Source organism: Chelonia mydas, chromosome 26 (assembly GCF_015237465.2).
Source record: "Chelonia mydas isolate rCheMyd1 chromosome 26, rCheMyd1.pri.v2, whole genome shotgun sequence".
NCBI lineage: Eukaryota > Metazoa > Chordata > Testudines > Cheloniidae > Chelonia > Chelonia mydas.
Window position 1 is genome coordinate 7,825,025 of NC_057859.1, and position 25,999 is coordinate 7,851,023.

Consider the following 25,999-nt stretch of genomic DNA (forward strand, 5'->3'; position numbering starts at 1 on the left):
GTCCACGTGAGAACATCGTCTAATGGGAGGAAAATTGGCTGTTTCCTCATTTCAGGCAACTGGGAATGACAAATGGTTTAATTTATATTACTTCCTAACCTTAAACTACAGATTGGTCAACTTCCTAGTGATCGATATGCTGTATGGATTTTGCAGATTATCTTTATTTTGATGTTGTTTTTTTAAGTGTCCATATTAGGTTGGATTTTCCTGGCTCTGGTCTGCGTGGTCCCTGAAATGAAGTGTTTGCAAGAAACCCAGTTGAATAGATTATAGTGGAATTAAAAATCCTGTTCTCTTTTTCTTTTTCCTTTCTGGCATTCCTGAGCATAGAATAGGTCACTTCTACATGGAAGATCCAGTAAAGTCTACAACTGTAGGACATCAATGGAGAAGGAGGGAAAAGAGACACTGGTGTTTTTTTCTTCAAGGTAGGTGGGGAATGGAAGTTAGACGATGTCTCATTTGTTTCACCTTATATCGCTCTACTCTTGAGTTTGATGCCATCCCTTTCCCAGCTTTATAAAAACACCCTAAGCATCATTAAGGATGCAGGGCCAATGGAGCTACACTGATTTACACCAGTTGAGGATCTGGCTCAATAACTCCAGAAATGAAAGGACCCAGCTTCAGCCCATTTCGTCTTGGAAGCAACAGACGTTCATCGGTAAATGTCGATTTCACTGTACACACAAACTGACAAAAATATATTTCTATCAGTAATCGAAATATACAGATAGGTGAAGAAAAGTGCTCCTTGACAGCTTATTAGAGTTTGATTTAAGGATATTTACTTTGTATATTTTGATGAGCTAAAGGGGATGAAGTAGCCGTGGGGAGTAGAGTATCCTGTAGTAAACCTAGAACCCAGGAAGAGAATATAGAGAGGCTTGGTAGGAAGGAGCCCAGGGAAATGGGAAAGAGATGGGGACAGAGGACCTGGACTGTGGTTAGAGGATCCCTGGGCTGGAACCTGGAGTCGTGATGGGCCTGGGTTCATGTACCAGCCACTGGTAATGGGACAGAGTCCTGAGCAAGGGGGGCTGAACACTGCCTGGAGTTGTTCTGTTGGACTTTGTAACCCCAGAAGAGGTGGACTAAATGATGACCTGGCCAGAGGGCCAAGTTACCAGAAGAAAGACCATTGCAGAGTGAGCAACGAGCAGCGAGGGAGGTACCTTCCCAGACCTAGATGCAAGGAGGTGCACCAGCGGTGAGTGACAATCCCATTACAACCCTCTTGAATGGGATTTAAGGGTACCTAGATCTAGGGTTGCCCCCCTCCTTACTGACACATGTGAAATTAAACTGCAGTAACTATCAAGCACAAAGACAGGTTTCAGAGTAACAGCCGTGTTAGTCTGTATTCGCAAAAAGAAAAGGAGTACTTGTGGCACCTTAGAGACTAACCAATTTATCTGAGCATAAGCTTTCGTGAGCTAGAGCTCACTTCATCGGATGCATCCGATGAAGTGAGCTGTAGCTCACAAAAGCTTATGCTCAGATAAATTGGTTAGTCTCTAAGGTGCCACAAGTACTCCTTTTCTTTTATCAAGCACAAAGTGATATATAACTTTGAGGCAGGTCCTCCTGGAGATTACCTGGTTATAAACAGGGAAAGCCACAAAAGGGGATGGGGAGAAAAGAGAGAGCAGATGGTCTTATGGTTAAGGCACTGGACTGGGACTCAGGAGGCCTGGTTCAATTGTGGGCTCTGCAGTTTGGACAAGCCACATGTGGACAGGTTTTTGAAAGAGCTCAGGGTCAGGTTTTCAAGTGCTCAGTACCCACAATTAGGGCCCGGCCTGCAAAAGAGCTCTGCTCCTATTTAGACGCTTCTGTAAGGGCCAAGTTTTCTGAAGCAGCCAGCACCCAACGTGCACTAAATAGGTGGAGCTCTTTGGAAACTCTGGCCCTTAATTTCTCGGGACCTCAGTTCCTCCTGTCCACCCTTTATCAGTGTTGTCTCCTTAGATTCTGAGGTCTTTGGAACAGGAGCTGTCTGGTACTGTGTGTTTGTACAACACCAAGCACAATGAGGCCCTGGTCAGAGTTGTGGCTTTCTGATGCTCCTGTAATGCACATCATAATAACAGAGAGAAAGCCAGGTCCTCAGGATATTTTCTTGTCATAAATCCTTGCGAAATCTTCACGGACAGGCTAAAAATGTCGCATCTGTTGTTTTCCTTATTTCTCGTCAGCCTTGTGATTTATACGGGACCTCCAGGAATGACCCACATCCTGAGGCGTTTACGCATTCCTAGCCCAACTTTCTATCTGGCCGGGTGCCTGAGAGCAAAAATCTTTCTGTAATATAAAGAACAGGACATAACCGAGAGGAAGGCTGATCTCGACGGAGCCTGCAAACGCCTGAGCTTGACGATTGGTAACCACGGCAACAGGGCCTCCTTTGAAATAATTGCTTGTTACAGATCCCCATTTTGTGCGGAGAACTGGTCAGCATTAAAAATTGGAGAAGACAAGGTAAGATCGATGAGGCAAGCAAAGGCATCAGCCTGGCCTATCGGACCTGACTGCCACCCAGCTGAGTAAATTAAAGCGGGCGCTGCCCGGGGGAGCAGCGTTAAATGGTGGTTTGACGATGCCCAGCAAATGGCTAAGCAGGCTGCTGCAGCTCCTCAACTTTTTGGTTGAAGAAAAGAAAGATTTAGCAACCCAAAGTGCCCATGTGAGAGTGAAAGGGAACACGTGTTGCTCTCGTGTGAATCCACTGGAGTTACTCCAGATTTACGTTGTTGTAATGGCAAGCAGAATCCAGCCCAAGGCCTTTGCCGTAGGGAAAACTGCTTCAGGCTCTGATTCTGGGTTGCTCTGCTTGGCATGGGAACAATGGGGAGGGGTTTTTATAAACCACCTTGTGCTCCCCGTGTTCTGGAGAAGATTGGGGTCCTGCCGTGCCCCTGGTGTAAATTAGATCAGCCTTAGGGCTGCTATAATTTACACTCTGCTCCCCATGCACACTTAGCACAGTGCTCTGGCTACATTCCCCTTTGTCCCCCTCAAATGTCCCCTTCCTCTGATCGTCCCAGCCCATCGCCGACACGACCCTTATACTGAGTGGGGAAAAAAGTCTTGTGCTGGCTTTATATGGGGCAGTGAGGCCCATTGCATTGGGGTAATTCCTGAGGTGCATCTCCAGTGGCTTTCTGACCCCTTTGTACTGCTGGAGAGGTGCATCGAGGTCAATCACAACTGAGAACTGGACCGATAGAATTTAACATCCACAGTCTTTTTGATGGTGTTTTTAAACCAGCCCCCTGAATTTTACAACAGGGGGTCAGTTCTGGAAGTCCAGCGCAAGTGCCGATTTCTCCACAGTAAAAGAACATTTCTTTTGGAAGGGTCAGATTCTGACACGGAGCATTTGTGTTGAGGAACACCTCCCAGGGCGCTTGTCAACAGGACTATGAGCGTGATGGGTACCGCTCATCGTCAAGCCTTTTACTCAAAACTGGAAATAACCTCTGGGAATATGAAAGGAGACCAGGTTTAGTTTTGATCTCCCCTTACACCCGTTTAACTCCCTTGATCTCACTGGGGTCACTCCTGATTTTCACCACTATCAGGGCTTGTCTATATGCAGAGTTGCACCGGTTTAACTTAAGATGTGATTTGTAAACTGATCTAGTTAAACCGGTGCCAGATACTTCTGGGCCGGCATTAGGGAAAATGGCGCCCGAGACAAACTTGTATTTTGGTGTCCCTGACCCCCTCTGCCTCCTTGGGCTTCCCGCCCATCCTCCCTGGCCACAGCTGCCCCCCTTCCACCCCATTGCCCTGAGCTCCCTTCCGTGGCCTCACACCCAGGCCCACCCCTCTCCTTGACTCCTAACCACAGCGTCCCCCTAACCACAGCGCCCAGGGTGGCCTGCCCTGTTGTGGGCACTTAACCTGGGCTTAAACCAGGCTCATGTCAATGTAAGCCAGTTAAGCTGAACGGCAGTAAGCCCTTCTTAAACCAGAATAAGAACTTCTACACAGGGGTTTTCAGTGGTTTAACTAAACCAGTGCAGAGGTGCGGGTAGACAGCCCCTAGGAAAGAGGAGAACCAGGCCCCAGGGTTTCTTTAAGAAGGCGGTGTTTCACGCCCTCTGAGGAGCAGCCATGCCACGTTCTGTTGCCATTACTATAGCAACTTGCTACCTCCTGATTTAGTTATGAATGGTGATAGGAGCAGCCTCAGTGCAGGCTCCAGCTGACACCCTGTTGCTTCAAACATGCTTGAGGATTGCTTTCTTTTTAACCCGCCAGAGACCTGTGTGTTCCAGCTGAGGCATCTCTGCATGGGTTTGCGTTGCTCTCTCTGTTACAGCGTACGTTGCGCAGAGGAGGCAAATCAGGGCCAGTTTTCAATACAAACCTATGCTGGGGAGAAAAAGGGGTTGTGCATTTTTGGGAGCTTGCTGTTCACAGCATTGATCCTCCAAGATCAGTGGGAATTGAGGGCGTTTAGCACCTCACAGGATCAGGCCTGGTGAGCTGGCTGTGGCTTATCTGTAGCAGTAGTAAAATGTCCCTGCTGGATTTTCTGCCGCCGTGGACCTTTGCCATATGCTGCTGAAAGACACCATAAACCAGGGGTGAATCTATTTAATCTATCTATTTCGGAGTGGCAGTTCAGTATTACTAGCCCCATTTAATAAATGAGGAAACTGAATCACGCAGATGGGAAGTGACTCCCCCAAGGTCAAAGGGAACCGTTGTCAGAGCTGGGATAAGAACACGGGGGGTTGAGTTCCTGGCACTGGGCAAGACCACTGTAATTTTGATGATTATGGTAGTGCCCAGAGGCCCCAGCCAAGATCAGGGTATCATTGTGCTAGGTGCAGTACACAGTTCCCTGTACTGAAAAGCTTACAATCTAAATAGAGAAGACAGACCAAGGGTGGGAGAAGGAGTATTGTTATCCCCATTTTACAGATGGAGAACTGAGACCCAGAGAAATTAAATCACTCGTATTAGGGTGCACAGAAAGCCTGTTGCTGAGTCAGGAACTGAACCTAGATCTCCGGAGTTCTTCGACCTTAACCTTTTCTCTCCAATGAAAATGGTAACACTTCCCTTGCAATGTAAAAGATCCCAGCAGTCTGTTCTCTCTGTGAGCATCCATGCTGTGTGACCAAGAGGCTTGATTTCCCTACGCAGCCCCAGGTCCTGGTAAGATGACATTCTGGATTTGCCCTGGGGGTAGGTGCCCTTCTTGTAGTGTCAATTTTGCTGTGCCTGGTTAGAGTTCTAAGGCCTCAATACGCTGCTGGCTCACCAGCTCAATCCCCCTCCGAGTCGAGAGCTCCTCTGATGAGGGATGTGATTTAAATTCATTGCTCCTCAGAACTGACTGGTCTTTCATCCATCTGAGGATGATACGTACACCTAGTACACTGAGTTTGAGACTATAACCGTTTACTGTAACATTAACAGTCCTCAGAGCCAGTTTTCAAGAGGATAATTGCTTAATTATATATAATGCAAGGAGCCTTCAGGTCACTTCATTTCATAATTGAATAGTTCATGGGCCTTTAATCCCAGTATCTCAAGGCATTTTACAATCCTGAATGAATTAATCCTTACAACCCACCCCTGAGAGATAGGGGAGTATCATCCTCCTTTTACAGATGGGAAAACTGAGGCACAAACAGGTGAAGTGACTTGCCAAAGGTCACAAAGTGTATCAGTGGCAGAGTCAGGAGTAGGACCGAGGAGTCCTGATTCTCACTTCCCTACTGCTGCCCCAAGACAATGCACCTTCCCTTCCTAATCAGATTTTGGGCTGTGGGGAAGAAGGGGAAAGAGATCTGAGCTTAAGTGAGAAAACTACTCTGGGCCCAACCCTACAGATTATTACCTAAACAATCCTTACACAAATATTCCCGTTGACTTCAGTGGGATTGCTAATATGTGTGCAGCTTGAAGTATCAGATCCTGTGCCAGAGTGTTACATTTACACACATTAGCAAAGCAAATAGAAAAATTGCAGAGCAGCTGGTGCACATGTCGTACTTTAATACTAACTTGTCTGTTTCTGTTAGGAAAAGAAAATGGTGACCAATTAGCGGGTGGCTTTCCCCCCCCTCCCCCTACCCTGCAAGCCTTTGGATAAAAGCTACCCAGATGGGAAGCTAAGTACGCTACAGAATTGAATGGACCCGGGAAGTTCTCCATTGTGTTCTGGGGCTCAGTCCTGCAAGATGCTGCCCGCTGTAGCCCTGATAGAGCAAAGAGCTTAAGTACGTGCTTAACTTTTATGAGCTCAGTCGTCCCATTGTTTTCACTATTCACACGCTTAAATGCTTTGCGTATTCCAGGCTGGCTGTTTGCCGTTAGAGCCAGAGATCAGGCAGGGGGAATTGATTCCATCAGTTGCCTTTCCCGCTTCAATTTTAATGTTGACGCTCCTGAAGAATAAAGTGATTTCTTGCTTAGGGTTTCATGGTCAGATTTGGACAACTAATGCGCACTCTCTGCAAAGGGAATTTTTTTTTCACAGTTACCCAGCACAGCTAGATACTGCTGTGATGTAAGCTGTACTGAGATCCTCAGTAGATTAAAAAAAGCTTCCATGGCCTCTGGTGTGTTTAAACCCCACGTCAATTAAACCGGCTCACAGCAAGGCCTTGTCTATCTTGGGGTCCACAGCTGTTTCAGCGCAAACCCCTTGTGTAGTCCCTGTCTAACCCAGTGCTCCAAGCAGGTGCCAAACACATACATTTCAGGTATAGCTACTTATTAACTATAGAAATATATTGAGGCTTGTAGCAAACTTCGTATTATCTACACTTGAAATGTATATGTCTGGACAGCGCCTTGCACACTAGGACCCTGATTCATGGTTGCAGCCCCTGTGTGCTACCATAATAATAAACTGCAATTTCAGTTAGTACAGTGGGCCTGATTCTGCTCTCACACTGGCTTTAAACAACTGTAACCCTGAGTTACTCTTGGTTTAGATTGGTGTAAGCCAGGGCAGGATCACAGCTACCAACTTCTTCACTTCCTGTCCTCAGCTTTTGTGCAGCGTTGCTGTGTGCCATTAAAACAGCTGCTGTGTTCTGCCCCAGAGGTGGCCACATTTCACTGGTGGATAAAGTGGCCCTGTATGTATAAAGCATGCTTGCTCGTTAGCATGGCTTCTCACCATATCTCCTGGCCAGAAAACCCCTTCTGCATCCCCCTGGCTGCTACAATCTGTTTCCCTAATTTAGGCATTACAGTGGGGTCTTGTCCTTCTGCTGGATGAGATTTTCTGTAATGACTAGCACAGCCATGCAGCAGCCAGCTGGATCCAGGCAATAGCTGTAAAGCGCTTTGAGATCCTTCTGGTCATCGGGTGCTATGTAATCATAAGGTATTAGTATTCTAACCCAAGTGCTGGAAGAGTTTCCACTGCAGAGCTGATAGGGGGAGAGATTTGGTGCTGAGTTCATGAGTTAATTCTCCGGAAGCTCTGGGAAGCACATAGATTTATAAAACAAAAGGTCATAATGTGGTTTAATGAGATTAGATGTATTCAATAAGCAGAGCATGAAGGCATTGGTTCAAGTTTAACCTTAGCTAAAAAGCACCCAGGGCTAATGGGTTTTATGAAGCAACGCAGACTGGTCTGATTTTTTTCCTTCTGAATTGTAGGGTTAGGAGGTGGTATTTTAGTTTAATACTTCTCAGGCTGCCAGGTCAAGCTTGGCATTTCAGAACTGTGACAACCTTGTCTTCCTCCTCTATTCTATCATAGTCTTTCCTCGGCACTTATATTCCCAGGGAGAGGGGTCTAGTAGCTAAATCACTGCAGTAGGACTCAGGAGAGCGGAGTTTTATTTCTGACTCTGCTATAGATTCCATCTATGACTTTGAGCAGATCATTTAATCTCTCTCTGAGTAAATTCCTCATCCGTAGAAGAGGCTAATAATACTTCCTTTGTCTGCGATGCCTACTCAGGCTGTGAGGCCAAGATTTTCAAAAATAACAAGTGATTTTGGGTGCCCAGCTTGAGGTACCTTTAAGGGCCTGAATGGACTGAGTATAGCTTCTGGAAATCAGGCCCCTTGAAAGCTTTCTCAAGTTGGGCACCCAAAATCTCTTGACACTTCTGAAAATCTTGGCATAAGATTTAGGAATCTGCTTTGGGGCAGAGAGTTTGCACGGCCCCTAGGGAGGCCCCAATCTTAGTTAATAACTGATGAATTATAATAAAACTGAATATATTGAGAAGCTTTCAGCCTGACTCTGTCTCATTTGTGCTAGTTTTACACCAGTGTAACTCGATCGACTTCCATGGAGTTACACCTGACTCTTGCTAGTGTATTTGTGATCGGGATCGGGCCCTTTGTCTGTGAAGAAGGATGGAGCCAGGAAAAGACAGATTACTGAACCCTTACACTCCTTGGTGAACACTTACTCATGGGACTCATTGGCTATTTCTGAAAGTGCTCATCTCATGTGTGGGAGGATTGGACAATCTAACTCTGTCTTCAATAACATTCTAGCCAAGGGATGCATTCTTTTCTGAAGAATTGTCTCTGGTTTTCATTTCCATTCCCTAAATAAAGGATGACAATCTGTTTACCTTTGCCAGTGGATTCAAGACCTTTCACCTTCTCTCGCTCTCTCTCTCTCTCTCCAGGAATTCCTCAGATGAACAATGAGGGGAAAAAATGGACCCAGAGCTGTTTTGCTACATGCCCATCATTCCAAGGCCATGGCTCTGTTAGTTAGCCAAGTTTAAAATACCCGTCAAGGCCATCATAGACAGTAGAGCCACTCAGGTGAAGCTGCTTAATGCAGCTTAAAGATAAGGTCCTCCAATGAACAAACCAGATAAACAGAGCATAAACACGTTCCATTGCAGGTGAGTTTCTGAGTACGATGCAACTTTTTGTGACGAGTTGTATCCAAAAATGCTTTGCTGTGTGAAATATTTCCACTGGAGAGAAAAAAAAAATCTTTATTTTTGATACAGGCAAAAGACTTGACAAGACAGAGAGAATCAGGGAGGCTGCTCTAATTGGCCAGAGGTGCAGAGGAGAAGGGTCTTGCACCAAGAGTTGGTGGATTTCTTGCTCGCTTGATACATTCAGTCATAACATCCTTCAAGTTTCCAGGCTTCTTTTTTCCCCCCTTGAGATCTGATCCTGGTGAATTTGTGCTGATTTCATTGAAATGTTTCACTCAGGAAAAAAAAAACCTACAAAAAATCTGAAAAAATTAAAAGGTTTTGTTCAAAATGATCTGATTTGATTTTTTGCTTCAAAATGACTTTTTTCTTTTGAAATTTCTTTGTTTCTTTAAAAAAAAACATTTTAAAAGAAGCTCAAAATCAAAATGAAATGTTTGGTTTCACCGGAAATGATTTTTTTTCCCCAGAATTGCAGGTAAACCAAAAAATCAGTTATTCACACATCTGTAATTAAAACAAATATCTCTGATATCACAAATGTATTTTTGAATCTTTATTTTCAGTTGTAGGGTAAGAACTTACCATCCACAGAAAATCCATCGGTTTAGCATAGCAGTGTATTCCCAGGGAAGCTTTATTATGATTGGAGCTAGTAGCATTCTAGATGAAGAGATTTGGTGAGATCTGCCTTTTTATGCCCACTTTCTGCTAACGAGATGCACTGTAATTCCCTTGAGGCGTTACTTTGCATTTGTGTTTCTTAAAGGGGCAGTCAGTTACAATCTCAGGAATTCATGCGGTTTCAGGGCTAGCAGGGACAGCAGAGTTCTAAAACTCTTCCACAGCAAGATTATTAAATGTTCCCAATTTGTGTAGGCCATTCAGGAGGGTTGCTGGGGTTGAAGCATCAGGTTTAAGCTTTGAATGGGAGCTGATGAGGGGAAGATTAAGGCAGAAGGATGGGGAAAAGTCGAGGGAGAGAGAAGATGGGAGGTATAAGAGTAGAGATTTAGATGAGGATCTCACCTTTAGGCCCTGATTCAGCAAGTCACTTAAGTATTTGCTTCACTTTAAGCATGTGTGTAGTCCCATTAATTTAAGCCTGTGCTTCAGTACTTTGCTGAATTATAGCCTTTAATAGCAACTTCCTCTCAAAGTGCTTTATGTACTGATTTGCGGACTAACCTGAAGTTCACCTCCATGACAACTGAAATGCAGCCCCTTCTGGTGTGGAACGGAGCTGCTGTTTGACATTGCACACCAAACATTCAGCGATCTTTCAGACAAATGGAAAAGAATACCATATACAGGGAAGATCTGAGGTTGACATAACGTATTTACTTGAATTGAAATTTGACTGGTATGGTAAGGGTTAACACCCCGGCCCTTGTGAAAATGTCAAGGGCCTATTTAATGACCCAAATGCAGTCAATACTTTTGTTTGAAGTCTCATCTCAAAGGCAGAATCTGGGGTGAAGGAGCTTGCACTGTTGCCGTTCATGCTTTACCATTGCGGGGATAGATGAAAGAATTTAGACTCCAGAGACGGTAGTGTGGCACTTTTCACAAACATTCATTTATTTTTTAAAGAATCATTTTGAAGGGTGAGATTTTGAAAGGGCAGTTAGCTTTCCAACTCCCATCCAAAGTCAGTGGGAATCAGGTGCCTAATTTCCATTTGTGCCTTTGGAAAATCTATTCCTAAATGTCTAAATATTTGTCCTACTGGCTGTGGGCAAGATGGCACAACGTAGCTTTTAGGCAATCTGTTTTCATGGACTAAAACTCATTGGCAACAAACCCTGACTGGCAGAAATTCACCAAGACTGGTTTACGTGAGTCGAGGTTGCCGAGGACAAAAACCATAAAGGAAAACAAGGGTAAGCAAGAAAAAATGGAGCAGGAAAATAAATGAGCTTTGGGCATTTGAATAGACTTAACTCATTTGCCCAAAGACTTTCTTTTGGTCTTTAATGTTTTCAAATGACCATCATTCTCTTTTGGAGTGCTCAGTATCAGGAGAGGCTGTCAAACAGTTCAGCAATTATCATATCCCAAAGGGAAGCTAGCTAATGATTTCTCTGGCTACAGCTTGGTCTTTCAGTTTTCATGCTATGCCAGAATAGTTCCCATTTAATCAAGCGTTTTAGGGTTTGGTTCTTGATGTTAGTGTATGATTTTGAAGTGTAGTGAAAGCTATCCACTTCTTCCTCTTGATACTTCGCCATTGCCCCATAACATGAGAATTATGAGGTAGCTTGATTAAATCAGTGGTAACTAAATTGATAACCAATAAAAGAAAATAGTTCTTCCCATAGCAGGTGCTCAGGTAGTAACATTCATAGGCTGTTACAGAACTGCATTAAAAAAGTGGATAATTCCGACGGCTGCAAAATGTTTGTTTGCGGAGATGGGTTCGAATCAGAACTTGAATGTGATCACCCGCAAACTTTGGGGAAGTTTGGATTTGGATGTGGCTTTAGAGCCAAGCTTTGTGGCTCTGCTCTTCTCGAAACATCATTTAAAATGGAGCAATCAAATCTCAATCTTCATCTTCACAGGGGTCAGAAAGAAATCCCCCCCCCCTCCAAATTCAGCAAGAATATGTGTACTATAAGAATAAGTGTACTATAAATTCTTTTACCTGATGGGCACTGCCCAAATCCCAATATTGCTTTAATGGTGTAAATATTTGGTGTAAATAATGGTGTAAACCTAGGATATTCCTGTGGCTAATAAATTAATCGGGGATGAAATCTTCCACTGAAGACAATGGAAGTTTTGCTATTGGCTTCAACGGGGCCAGTGTTTCACCTCAGATGTCCAAAGAAATCTGGCATGCAACTGTGCATGAATTTGTATGGCTTTTTGTGCTTGCAACGCACAAATTAAGCACTTACATGCACAAGTGCCTAATTTTCATGTTTGGTTGCAAATTAAGCATGAATTGCACCCCTAAAACCTTTGAATATCTGGAGTCCTATCCTCAGCTGGTGCAAATCAGCATAGCTTCACTGAAGTTAATAAAACCTCAATTTACCCCGGCTAAGGATTTGACCCCTGCTTCATCATATTAATCCTTCTGTCTTTTGCAAATATACAGGAAGAAATGTATGTTTCACGGAATTTTGCCTTCACAAACATACATATTTGAGGAGTGCCAAAGTCCTACGTTGCATGATAAATTTAGCATACATTGAAGATATTAATAATTAATTTTTTAATAATGAAAGCTCCAGCTTTTGAGGCAGTCTCTGTCATTTGCTTTTAATAATGGCGACATAGGCAGAATGTTCTGCTTTAATTTCTGTCTGAGTTCTTAATCTTTAAACCGTGAACCAAATGACGTATTTGGGGCAAGGGTCTCACCTAAAGGTTGCAGGGGAGTGAAAATAACTTAAAGCGTGTATTGCATTGCATTGCATTATTAATTCAAATAAAGTTTGATTGTTCAGCTGCACATTACACATGTAGGTACTTATGGAAAGGGAATTTAATAAAGCAGAAATTACACTTCTATTGTTTTGTGCTTGAGAAGTCAGGTGGGTTGTTGCAATCTCGTGAAATGTAGGATCTGAAATATGTAGGATCATGGTATTAGCTAGATGCAACATGGTCTAGAAGAATGAGTGCACAGTTGTATGTCCTGAGTTTTCTTGAGACAGTGTGGTCTAATGCATAGGGCACTGGCCTGTCAGGAGGCCCCAAGTTCTAAACCCCACTTTGCTACAACCTACTGTGTGTCTAGGAGCAAGTCAGTTTTCCTGTTTCCCCATCTATATATCTTAGCGTTATACTCTGACCAATCACGATAGTGTCCAATACCTCCGTGTAGAAGTAATAGCAAAATCCCTAGTGTGCTTTGTGCAGCCCTTTGTGTGTCTTGTCTATTTAGACAGTAAACTCGGGGCAGGGACTGTATCTTGCTCTCTGTACAATCCTTAGCTCAGTGGGGCCCTCATCTCAGTTAGGGCCTTAGGCACTACCATAATATTAATAGTATAAACCTACCTCTGCCACCGACTCACTCGGTAGCCTAGGGCAAGTTACGTGACCTTTCTCCCTCACCTTCCCCATCTATGATACGGAGATAACACTATTTATCTTTAAAGAGAGTTGAAAAATATTGGCTAAAAATTCTTTCGATGCAGTTTTCATTCCCTAAATTATTCAGCAAATATTTCCCCTTCCATTATTAAAGCAAGTTTATTAGTTCATTGACTAACGTCAGTGGACGAATGTATTCAGTTAAGTTTCTTGTTGATTGGCAAATAAATTATTGGCAAATAACTGTTCACATTTTTTTTGTTAGCTCTGCTAAGCTTGTTCACAGCAATATTGCAAGGGTTAATTAATGTTCATGAAACACTTTGAACATGGGAAGTGCTGCATAAATGCTAAAGGCTGTTACAGCCTGACTCTAATCTCACTTACTCATCTGTGTAATTCAAATGGGACCAGTTCTTTACTCAAAGCCAGTTTTACATTTGTATAACTCCATTTACTTTAAAGGCGTTTCATCTGGTGACACCAAGGTTAAATTTGATTCATTGACTGCTATAGAATTACTCCTAATTTACATCACTATACATGAAATCCAAGTCCGGGCCCAAAGGTATTTAGGTGCCCAAAGATGCAGAAAGGCACCTAGTGGAATTTTCAAAAGGCCTTAGGCACCTAACACATTTCAATAAGTCTGATGAGTTGTCTGCACTTGCAACATCTACATCATCACAGCTGTAGCGCTTCCCCGCAGATGCTACCTATGTCGATGGGAGAGGTTCTCCTGTCAGCATCGATAATCCACCTCCTCGAGAGGTGGTAGCGAGGTTCTTCTGCTGACCTAGCGCTGTCTACACTAGGGGTTAGGTCAGTTTAACGACATCGCTCAGGGCTGTGGATTTTTCACACCCCTGAGTGACATAACTACGCCAGTGTAAATTCCCAGTGTAGACCAGCCCTTATTCTCCTAAACACCAGATTTTCAAAGGTATTTGGGCACGCAACTTCTATTGATTTCAATGTGAACTAAGCTTCTAAACACTGACCCTCAGTGCCTAAGGGCTTGTCTACATGGACAATTAATTCACAGCAAGCTGGGGTGTGAATCTACCCCACACTAGCCTGCCGCGCTCTAACCATTTGTGTGGATCCTGCTGACGCACATCAATAGTTTGTTAATGTGCTTTGATCAAAGAGGACTAGATCAAAATACATTGACAAACTGTTGAGGTACGACAGTCAATCTGCGGCAGGCTAGTGTGGGGTAGATTCACACCCCAGCTTGCTGTGAGCTAACTAAGGTAGACAAACCTTTAAAATAACTTAGGAGCCTAAGTGCCATTTTCATTAGTAATTAAGGACTTCTGAAAAATTTACCCTTACCTTTTAAGTATGTGCTTAAATTTCCTATTCAGGAACTGAATTGTGTCGAAGTCCATGGGACTTAAACACGTGCTTAAAATTGAGCATGTACTTAAATGCTTTCCTAATAGACATGCCTTTCTGGATCGTGGTATCTGTACTTCTTCATGAACTCGGTAAACTGATTAGTTGCTCTAAATATTCCAGAGTATTGGTTGCTAGTCTGTATCTGTTTTCCCCTATTAAATATGAATAAATAATACATACAAGTAAAATTGTATCAAAGATAAACGGTGCAAGGAACCACACAGGCACAGGTTTAAATATGCTGTGCTGTTAGATGGATCTGAACTGGAAAATGACTTTCAAACACAAGTGAACTCTGGAGAAGTTGGATTCTAGATCCAGACTCAGCTGTTTGGCTGTTCTTTGGGGGGCTAGAATGTGAACAAGGAATATGAGCAACAGAACGCTCTGGAGCAGTTCAGATTAGGCTCTGAACTCCATATTTGGGACTGATCTCTGGTTCTAAGTATCACTGTGCTTCACCTCAGAAGGGCTGGGGCTAACTTTTGTTTTGGGTGGATTTGCATGAGTCTGAGTTTCAGGCAGGAACAAAAATTCCCCCATAAAAAACTGATGGAAGCTCACCTGCTTTCACATCAGAATCATGTGAAGGATAGGTCCATCAATGGCTATTAGCCAGGATGGGCAGGGATGGTGTCCCTAGCCTCTGTTTGTCAGAAGCTGGGAATGGGCGACAGGGGATGGATCACTTGATGGTTACCTGTTCTGATCATTCCCTCTCGGGTACGTGGCATTGGCCACTGTCGGAAGACAGGATACTGGGCTAGATGGACCTTTGATCTGACCCAGTATTGCTGTTCTTAAGTAAAACCATTAATTTTACATTACTTTGATTCAAAATCCTAGACTGGAACCAGGCTTGCTCTAGGACCTGCCATCATAATCCAGGAACCTGCTGACGAACCTAGGCTGAACTTAGTTGGCAAGGAAATCTAAAACCAGGTGAGTACTTTGCAGTTTGGGGGTTAGTTTGACCATTTTGCACAGCCTTAGGTGTAAGCATTGCCCTGTTTTCACATAATGCAAGTGGGGGAAATTTGGTCCACTTTCATGATGTGAATGGACAACAGAAGAGTGTGTGTCTATTAATTACTGTAGTTGTTTGATGAAACACCCGTTTTGCCTCCATGGTTAATGGGATATGGTAACAGGTTGATGTGTGTATGTGATATTGTACATTGATTTGTAAGCACGGCCTCATATTCTTGATGCAAATGCCACTCGGTGACGAGTCACGTGGTTGGACCTGTATCACGTGGTATTTAAAATATGCATGTTGAAACTTGTTTTACATGTGCTACAATGGGAGTAATAAAAAGCTTGAAACTTCCACTTGCAGCAGATTAATTCATGGTGGTGCTTATGGAGCTCCTGTGTTAAGTGCAGGAAATACCACAAATATGGGTAAAAGGATAATGCTGTGGTACGGTAAATGTTAAGATTTATTGTCCCTCACTGTGCATACATGATTGGGTCAGATCTTCACCTGGGGTAAATCAGTGGAGCTAAATTGATTTGCTCCAGTTGAGGATCTGTGCCCATAATCTCGAGGGGCCAGACTGTGAACTTCTTACTTACCCCGAGTAGTGCCTTAATCCTGGAATAGTCCTATTGAAATCAATAGGATGCTCTGAGGAGAAAGGTAATATGAGTAAGTGTATCAGAATGTGACACTATGTGAATTAGACTTAGTGAGCCTGATTCTGAGCTCACACCAGTTTTACAAAGCTGTGCCACTGACATCACTCTCTCTTTACAGTGGTATGAGAACAGACTCGGGTCCATCGTCCTTCCAAGCATACATGCTGGTTTATGTGTAACAGATAGGGAGTCTGCATATTGGCGCACTGGTTTCGGTCCCGGTGAACATCACATTGTATCTGTATGACAGTTTTGCAATTTTTCAGGGAGTTACTGTTTGTTTGTTTTGTTTGTTTGCCATTTCCTTTTCTTCTTCTTTTTATAAACAACTGTCCGTTTGTGAGGCAAAAGGAGAGCGATATGGAGGCACAGAGAATATACCAAAGGTTATGCAGGTAAAAGATATGAACGGATATACAGTATATACATGATGAGGGGATAACAACACTCCATAGGTACTCTGGTCATAGAAAGTCAAGCTGATGTTTGGTGCAATAAATCCCTTTGCACACAAAGAGCAGGCATCATTCACTGTTCTGGGCTTGCGGGTCTAGGGAGGCATTGCTGAAGATACCACAGCTGCTAGGGGATCCAACAGTCAAAAGTGTATTCTTCTTGCACACCTGAGAGTTTGACCTTTCCTCCCACAATCCTCCTGTGGACAGAGGAGGTCTCCTGGGAGGCTCTGAAATCCATCCAAGGCTGGGATTTCTGAGATCCAAGATAGGTCCCCACCTGCGCGACAGCCAACATCTTGACCAACATTGGGCACTGAACTGAGGACATCCAGAGAATGAGTCTCTACAGCTTGAGGTAAAGAACCAGGTTCTCATACCAAGAGCTGGACAAGACCCATAGCCTCACTGGACTGGATGCTGAGGACATGTATGTCATCCACTGGCCACTAGGGTACAATTGTGTCTAACATAATTGGGTGCTGCACAAGTGTGGATGTGATGCATGACAGTAAATGTGCTAGAGACAGTAAATGTGTGCTCAGGCTGCGGGGGGTTGTTTAAAGGCCAGAAGAAGGAGTGTGAGAAAGATTTCTTTCATGATTTGGTCCCCACCAAATATGGGTTGTAATTGTTCGATGAAACCCCCATACCATCATTACGTCCAAACCATGGAAACAGCCATGGGTTCTAGGATGGCTCCCCAATATGCCAACCTCTTCATGGGCCACCTTGAGGGAAAATTTATGGGAAAATGTGCCACAAAACCAACTATATACCTGAGATACATTGATGATATTTTCATCCTCTGGACGGAAGACCTAAGGTCCCTCATAGATTTCTACCACAACTTCAACAACTACTAACTGTCCATCAAACTCTCTCTAGAATGCTCCCACACCAACATCAACTTCCTCAACACCATGATTAGCTTAAATGATGGAACTCTACAAACAATGATACACAAGAAACCCACCGATCACCATATTTACCTTCACAGATCCAATAATCGCCCCAGACACACACACAAATCTGTTATCTACAGCTACACGCTCAGCTACCACAGAATTTGCTCGAAAGAGAAAGTCTGGGATACATACCTAAACACACTTAAAACCACCTTCGCTAAACAAGCACGCTCCACCAGAGAGAAGCAGATTGCATCATGGAACAGTCCACCCAAATACCCTAGAAGAACCTGCTTCAATACAGAAAAAAACAACAACCCAACCCTGACCACAGATGCTTTATCACCTACCACTTCACACTGGAACACATACAGGGTCTCATTAAACTATTACAACCCATATTTGATAGGGATCACATCTTGAAAGAGATCTTTCCTGAACCCCACTCTTCTAGCCTTCAAAACCCGCACTCACCCATCAGGAGCAAGCTCCCCACAGACCTAGACATACAAACTCAAAGTGGCATCAGACCCTGTTAGAACAACCTATGCAAAACCTGCAGACATATTTCCACTGTTATGATGATCAATACCTCCCACAACACACCTTTCAAGATTCATGGGTCCTACACATGCTTATCACAACATGGGGTACCAGTACCTCATCCAGTGAATCAAAATGCCCCAATAACAACTAGGTGGGTGAAACCAGACAATCACTGTGCTCTCAAATGAACTCACACAGAAAAATGATAAGAAAAACATCATATCATCTCTGGGTGAACACTTTTCACTAAGCGATTGCTTCATAGCTGATCTTTCAATGCTTGTCCTCAAAGGAGATGTGCACAATATCATCAAAAGGTGACCTTGGGACCTTAAATTGCTAGACACTGAAAGCCATGGGTATAACAGCGACGCTGGTCTTACGGCTCATTACAACAATTTGTGACACACCACATTGCCTACGACCCTTAATGGCCCACTTCAAACCCTTTGTGCTTAACTATATAACCCCCATTTCCCCACTTCATTTCAAGTGACTGCCTCCCACGTCTTCTGCTTCACAATCTGTCCCAACTTGTGTTTAGTTCAGACACTCTGTTTTCTTCCTCAGACCTGAAGAAGACTCTGTGTTGCTCAAAAGCTTGTATCTTCCACCAACAGAAATTGGTCTAATAAAAGTACTACCACACCCAACTTGTCTCTGTAATATCCTGGGACCAACACAGCTACCACAGCACTGCAAACAGTAAACATGCTAAGCACGTGTGTGAATACCAAGCTCGGACGCGCTTAGACCTGTTGGCTTACATTGAGCTGCCTAACTTGAATTAAGCACAGTCGATTTAACTGTGAAATGCAGACAAAACCTCTGAGGTCCATGACTGGTCTTCATCTTCACCAAGATGTCCTCTGATTCCCTGCCTTTGCTCCGTCACTACTTTCCATGTTTTCTGTTGTGTAAACATGAAAACAAACCGGCAAGCGGCATTTGATCTGCTGACATTTATGTTTATAGCTCTCTGATCTGTAGTGAATGAATGTGAAAGAGACTTAGGTTGATGAGTGCACTTTCTATAAAGGAAGAAATTAACGGAGTAGCAATAAAACTATGGAGTTGCACAGGTTTACTAAAGAATTACAATACAAACTTACAAAAACGAAGAAGATAAAGTGACTGTAATTGATCATTTTTAAAGGCCTGACTCTTGGTTGATTTCACAGGTCATAACAAAACCTCAAAAAAATTACACCCCATTTTCCAATATAAATAAAATGATCATAAATTGACAAAATTGTAAACCAAAGGTCCCAGAAATAACCAAACTGAAGAATATCACCATATAGACTTGGATTTTCAAAGGAAGTGTCATGCCAGCACCCTTAGGATCCTTTGAAGATCACACCCATAGCTCCCCAAAGCCAGTCATGGGGAGTTATTCTATTGAATGGGCTCTGATACCCCGTGCTTGATAAAGGAGGCATTGGTTATGCCTGACTAGCTGATGTATGGAGAGTGCTGCTCAAGAAACATTGAGGTCAGATCAACCTTTGTTTATAGGCTGGTGGGGGAAAGAGATTACAGAGGTGATGGCTGGGCCACTCGAGGGTAGCTAGAGTTTTGTAATCTTCCAGTCTGATTTCAGACCATGACGGAAGAGTGCATGATGAATCTGAGACAGGTCTCCACGTTGTTTTGCTAGTTACCTAGGGAACCTTTCGATCATGAGGTTAGATCAGGCCTGACAGCATAGACTGATGGATCTAGAATCGGGTTGCTTCAGAGGGGTTCTGTAATTTCTTTTGTGTGGATGGAATCCTGCAGGATTAAATTTTATTGCCTCTGTGGTTCAGTATACATGTGAAACCAGAAAGTTAGACACTTGATAGGGCACTGCATTCTTTCCAAATCTTGGTAAGCATCTCATAATTCTCATAAATCACCAGTCACCACGGTACCTAAACACGGCACAGCAATTAAAGTCCACGCTGAACGTGCCCAGAAGTGTCATACCGATGCGGAAAGACGATGGTGTTACTTGTGGAAAAGGGGAACTGGCTGTGGGACGTTGCTTGGTCTGTGATTGCGCTATGCATTGTTGGCATTTGCCGAGGTGAGGCAGAATGGGGCCATTTCTGAGCATGAGAACAATGTGGAAGTCTTGGGTGTAGGAGTAGCCTTGATCAGCTCTGAAACACTGGGAAGTTGTGAACTTTTCTTCAAGACCCAGGTCTCTTCCCAGCCCTCCATGCCTTCATGACCCCCTAGGCTGGGTTATGGAATTTCAGTCTATTTAGATGTTTCTTTGGTGGCCATCACTGTGGTACCCAAGCGCCTTCCAGGGCTGCGTTAAGCGATGAATGAGCTTTATTTCGGGGTATCCTTGAAAACCATCCCTTACATTGCAGCAACTGCAGAATGTGTCAGTACAACTGCTCCGCGATGTTAACAGGCTGCAGACTCTGTCAGTGCTCTCTGAGGCTGGTAGTGACTGCCTATTCAGCAGTGCTTTGGCTATTAATATTTATAAAGCTTAAATAATACAGGATTTAGTTTACCTGATAGACCATATGTTGCCCTGAGTCCCATAAGGGCACCTGAGATTGGCCTGGCTACAGCCCAGGGCCATCCCCAGATACAATCTTGGGAGGAAAAGGAGGAGTCGGGTTTATTCCCTTGAGGACCTGTGTCTCTGGACTGTTCTCCCCCTCATTAGTCACCAGAGCACATCGCCATCATCCTTCAGGGCAACACTCCAGGCTTACTTCTTTCCTTTTTAGTTGAGTCTTTTATAACTGGGTTGTGCATTTATTTTATGCCTTCTCTTGCGTCTGACCTTGGCGTTACTTGGGCACTTTGCCTTATTAGTGACAATATATTGATTTTTTAAAAAAAATGTGTTTCTCACTAAGGTGCCTGCTACCCTTTTGGGCACAGTTGCCTCTAAATTAACATTTAATGTATGCATATACATAGATGCATATTAATGAATAATGCATAGCAATGAATAGCTTAGCAACTGAGTTTGGTTCAGAACAATATTGAATGTGGATTTAGCCTTAATACAGATTAGCATTATTAACGACATGTATCAGATGGTTACAGCTACATTAAACCTATTGTGTGTTGTACCACTTACCTTTGTGATAGAAATATCTCTCCTCCCCTCTCCCGCCCCACGTACACACTCACAGTGCAGTGGGCTGCAATCAATCATTGAGAAATTATCAGGGCAACATTTTTTCTCTCTCTAGACCTTTGAACGGTTCATTTAGATATGAAAAATGATGGAATAAGATTTTTTTTTTTTAAATCTGTTCACCTTCTCTTGGGAGGCTAGGCATGGGAACCAAGGACTTCAGTGTGTTACAAGGGGGTGTGCGTGTGTGTGGACTGTAACCCAGCAGCTAATGCAACGCCCTGAAATAATAAAAGGGTGGAGGGATGGATGGAAGCATTGCAATATGGACATGATCATCTTGCCAGCTCCCATCGTACCTGCCTATGGCCGATCCCCCCCCTCCCTCTCCCCCTAACAATAGCAGCCGCATCTCTTCTGAGTCATGCAGAGGGCAGGCTGGTGCTGAAGGGACAGCGCCTGGAAAGCCGCGCTGGGCAAGCCCCCAAGATGAGCAGGGCTGGGCGACTCCCTTTTATCGGGGCGAGCAGCTGATCCGCGGGGCTGGGGTGTCCCCCACCCCGCTCCAAGCTCCCAACGCAGGGGCTCTGCTCGGAGCTGGGAGGGGAGGGTTTATCGCGCGCGCTCTCTAGCCTTGAACCTTCATTTAAATTAAATCTCAACAGCCATTTAGTGCCTCCCCTCTGCCCCCCCGCCCCTTTTAGGAGTGAGATCTGGGGTGGGGGTCTGGCACTGCTGGGTGCTTCCCTGTCTTGCAAGGTCACTAATTCCGGAGGTAAGTCCTGATTAATGGGCAAATTTCCTTGTCTCTTTCTCTTCCCCATCTCTGACTGTCTCCACCCGCCTCCCCCCACTCCAGGGGACGCTGCATGAGCCGGGTCACCGCTGACCCCCCCCCCCACAAATATGATTCAGCATTTCGCCCCCTTCCCCTGCGGTGCTCACCCTCCAGCTGCTGCCTTTGGAGAAAGTGAGGAACAAAAGGCTAAGGCCGCGCTTCATTTGCAAGGGGGTAGGGCAAGGGGGGGGGGAGATCCTTTGCAGCTAACACGACCCCCTCCCCGCCCCCAAGCAGGGGGGAGGGTCCCTGCTCAGAGCAACTTGTAAAAGCAACACGGTCCGGGGGTTTTTGTTGCTCCAGCCCAGCTCGGCTCCGTTTGCCAATTCGCCAGCCCCACATCACTTCCGGATCAGGCCCCAAGCTCTGCTGCAGAGTGAGGGATTTTTTTCCCCCCCGCCCCCCTCATCATCTGGGGCGGCTGGGAACTTGAAATCTCCTCTCTCCTGATTGCAGCAGCCTTGCCTTCAACTTTGCATTGCATCTCCATCTCTATGCACCGAGCGAGCTCGCCAGCCTCCCCTCTATGAGGGCAGGAAATCCACATCTTGCAGCCCTGTTGCTCTCTCTCTCGGGGTGCGTGTGTGTGTGTGTGTGGGGGGAAATCTTGATCCTATTTGTTGTTGTTTTTCTTGAACAGGGAGACCCCCCCGCCCCCCGGAGCCATGGCCGAGAGGAGGCAGGGTGAGGAAGAGGAGGTCCCAGCCTTCTTCAAGAACCTGGGCTCAGGCAGCCCCAAACCCCGGCAGAAATTCTGCGGCATGTTCTGCCCGGTGGAAGGCTCCCTGGAGAACAAGACCATCGATTTCGATTCGCTCTCGGTGGGACGTGGAGCCAGCAGGATCGTGGCCCAGCAGAGGGACGTGGCCCACCTGGGCTCGGATGCCCACTCCCTCTCTTCCCGGCAGGGCAGGAAGGGAGGGGAGCCACCTGTTGAATTCGGGGGAAAGGTGGAGATCAGGGCGGCTGCTGGCAAAGAGGCGCTGCAGAACCTCAATGACAAGGTGGGTGCGGATGGCTCCGGGTGTGTCCGAGAGGGAGATGTGCAACTCACCCGCGAGTTAAGCTGGAGGGGGGGGGGGGGGGGAAGGTGATCTCTGATCAGGCTTCCATTAAGCATCATGCCTCCTCATTGCATTCAGCCTGTGCCAGTGCTCACCGAGGTCCTAGCCTCTTTTCGCCAGACTTTAAATGCCCCTGCATTCTTCTGCAGGAGGGGGAGATTGGCAGAATTAGGGAGAGGACCGATCCCCCCCCCCCTGCCCCGCGCACACACACACACTTTCCTTTCCATCTGCTGATGGAAGCTGACTTTGTTTCTGAACAGCACTACTCTAGCACAGTGCCCCACCCATCTGATAAATGCAGCTCGCCACAAGATAAAATGCAATTGTCAGCAAAAGATTGGGCAGCAAAATCTGATGGCCAAATCCCTGCCGATTTACTGAAGGTGAAACTCCCCTGGGGCTCAATTCTGAAGGCCTTACCCAGGTTTTTTACCCAGGCAATGCTCTTCGTGGGAATTTTGGCTGAGGAAGAATTTTAGGGATTGGCCAGTTGACGGAAATGGGCATTTTGCCTGAGTAAAATCTTGCATAGGACTGAAGGAATCTGGGCTTGGATTGTCAAAGAGGGACTCAAATCCCATTTAAATAATTTTATCTCCCATAGACTTCTTTGAAAATCCTCGTCTTGACCCTTAGTCCCAGTTCTCTGCTGATGTGTCAATCCATGTATAATTAAGGACCTCTTTGTCCCTTAACAACAAAATAATTCAAAGCCATATCTCTGGCTGATCACATATACTTTCATTCCCAGGTAAATTAAAGGAAATCAACTCAAACAAGCTTTGTTTAGATTTAAGCCAAGAAATATTGTCACACTGTGCTTTCCTCTGACAAACACAAGCTTTGAAGAGTCCAGGTGAATGAAGAGTTGACCAGGAATCTGACAAACTTCTAGTAGCAAAGTAGGAAAGAGTTCTTCCAAGTATTCCCCCATGTCCACACCCCAAAGGTGCTTATGAAACAATTCCAGTGTCTTAAGAATTCATCTGAATAGCTGGTACCCAGATGCTGATTCACCAATGGCGTGGATGGTACATTCGAGGCAAAAAAACTTGGGTGAGATTGTCCATTTGGGCTTGACCTTCAGCACTGATAAATCGAATGCGAGCTTTGGGTACTCAGCACCTCTGAAAATCATACCCCATATCCATCTGCTACTGCAGAAACCCAAGGCTTGATTTTGCCAACATTGATGCCTGTGAATGACTTGATTCAATTAAGTAGTTCAGTTAACTAAGTGAGATTAATCTCAGGAATACAATTACTCATCTGCATCAATGTTTGCAGGTTTAGGGTTCAAGGAAGTTTTGCGATTCAAGACTTATTTTATGCGGCATTTTGCGTACAAACCATAACTCATGATGCTTTGCAATACTATTAGTAGAAGACTGGACATGTGTTCTAAATAATAATAAAAAGGTGCAGTTTTTGTCTGGTGGGGAAAAAAAGAATCTCTTTCAAATATTACTCGAAAACCGTAAAAATATGGGATGATTTGGAGGAAAAATCAGGAATTGTAACAGAATATGAACTGTTTCAGAGCAGCAGCCGTGTTAGTCTGTATTCGCAAAAAGAAAAGGAGGACTTGTGGCTCCTTAGAGACTAACCAATGTATTTGAGCATAAACTTTTGTGAGCTACAGCTCTAGCATTTTATCAGTTTGATAGTCACATTTTCATTCTACCTTTAATGAAGACGGCACAAAATAATGGCATGATCCACTAGAATCTTTGAATTGTGTCCCACTAGCTGTGCATAATGCTGGCACCAATATGGTGGGTTTTTTTTTTCTAACGGTGGTGTGAAGTCTTCTGTGGCAAATGAAGTAAGAGAGACTGGTCCTCATTAGCAGGAATGCTGTAGCTTTTATGGTTTCCCAGGTGACTGCATCTGTGTATTGTATTGAATTGAAGTGCTAGGTCCTCAACTGATATAACCTGGCTGTAGCTCCTTATTGAGGATCAGGCTCAATATATTTATATAAGAAAGGGGAAAGAAAGCACTTCAAGCTACGAGACGAAATTCAGACTTGTGTTAAAAGGCTAAAAGCCCACTGGCTTCAGTGGATTTGCGTTTAATACCCGGGGTCTGAATTTGGCCATTTACTTTCACACCTTGGTTGCCCAACGTAGTTTTATTAGCACACTGCTAATCGTGTCTAACCTAGCCAAGAACAGCCTCTCTACATTTCTGTACAGATAATGATAATGTGCAACCTATAAAACAATAATACATTCATTCATGGGTCCCCGAAGTTAGGAAAAATGTAGATTATCTAACAAAAGTCTAGATGTCCTAATACTCAACTAGCTTTAGCTTGGAGACTTGAGAATTATTATGGCCACAACCAATATTCTTAAGAACCCATCTATTTTTGATGGTTTGTGCTCTGGTCTAGAAATCCAAGGGCCATATCACCAGGTGGTATACATGGGTGATGGCTCTGTTGGAATTAGTGGAGCTCTGCCCAGTTGCATTAGCCAAGGATCTGATCCAAAATAGGTTAAAGCACAGTCATCGTTTCTTCCGGTGTGTACAGTGACCCTGCCTTATTCTCAGCCTACATTGTTAGCGAGGCAACTAGGACGAGTACATCTGGTATTTTTCTGTACTCTTAATTATCCAGAGGATGAAAAAGGAATTTAATTGTCCTCCATTAAATGGCATGTGTAGGTCTGCAGAATAATGAAATCTCGTTATGTCTCGCTGGTGGTCTATGGTATCCCACAGGGATCTATCGCAATAGTATCTTATGGACACGGTGCTCCATGCTTCCTGGCTTAAAATGATCCCTAGAGACATCAGGAAGAGTTTCCATCATTCTTTACAAAACATTTCACAGTTAGGTCTTTAGAGGCAGTGTAGCCCAATCAACAGGGCAGACTGTGGGAGATCTGGGTTCTGTGACAAGCTCTGCCACTGACTTGCTGTATGGCCCTGGGGAAGTTACTTCACTTTTCGATTTCCCCTCCCATTCTTTGTCTTTTTAGTTTGTTAACTTTGGGGCAGAGAATGACTCACGCTCTGGGTACGGCTACATGGCAGTCAGGGGTGGGATTTGTCGTTCATGTCGTTGTGCTTGAG

General features: G+C 44.5%; 1 protein-coding gene and 1 long non-coding RNA gene across 3 annotated transcripts in view; both read left to right on the forward strand.

The window, feature by feature from the left end:
• Positions 1–197: 197 nt before the first annotated feature.
• Positions 198–9,221, forward strand: LOC119564509. Its single transcript, XR_005223464.2, has 4 exons — positions 198–431; positions 2,202–2,484; positions 8,640–8,864; positions 8,976–9,221. It is a non-coding gene; the product is annotated as an uncharacterized LOC119564509 (long non-coding RNA).
• Positions 9,222–21,425: 12,204 nt separating this feature from the next.
• The window catches only part of DPYSL2 (dihydropyrimidinase like 2), a 94,057-nt gene continuing 89,483 nt past the window's right edge, over positions 21,426–25,999 (forward strand). Inside the window, exons 1-2 of one of the 2 annotated variants that reach the window (XM_037886282.2) lie at positions 21,426–21,785; positions 22,489–22,852. In XM_037886282.2, coding sequence (XP_037742210.1) covers positions 22,514–22,852 — 339 coding nt within the window. In that variant the 5' untranslated portion in view covers positions 21,426–21,785; positions 22,489–22,513. The remainder of the gene's footprint in view (positions 21,786–22,488; positions 22,853–25,999) is intronic. The other variant, XM_037886280.2, reaches the window with a different exon arrangement.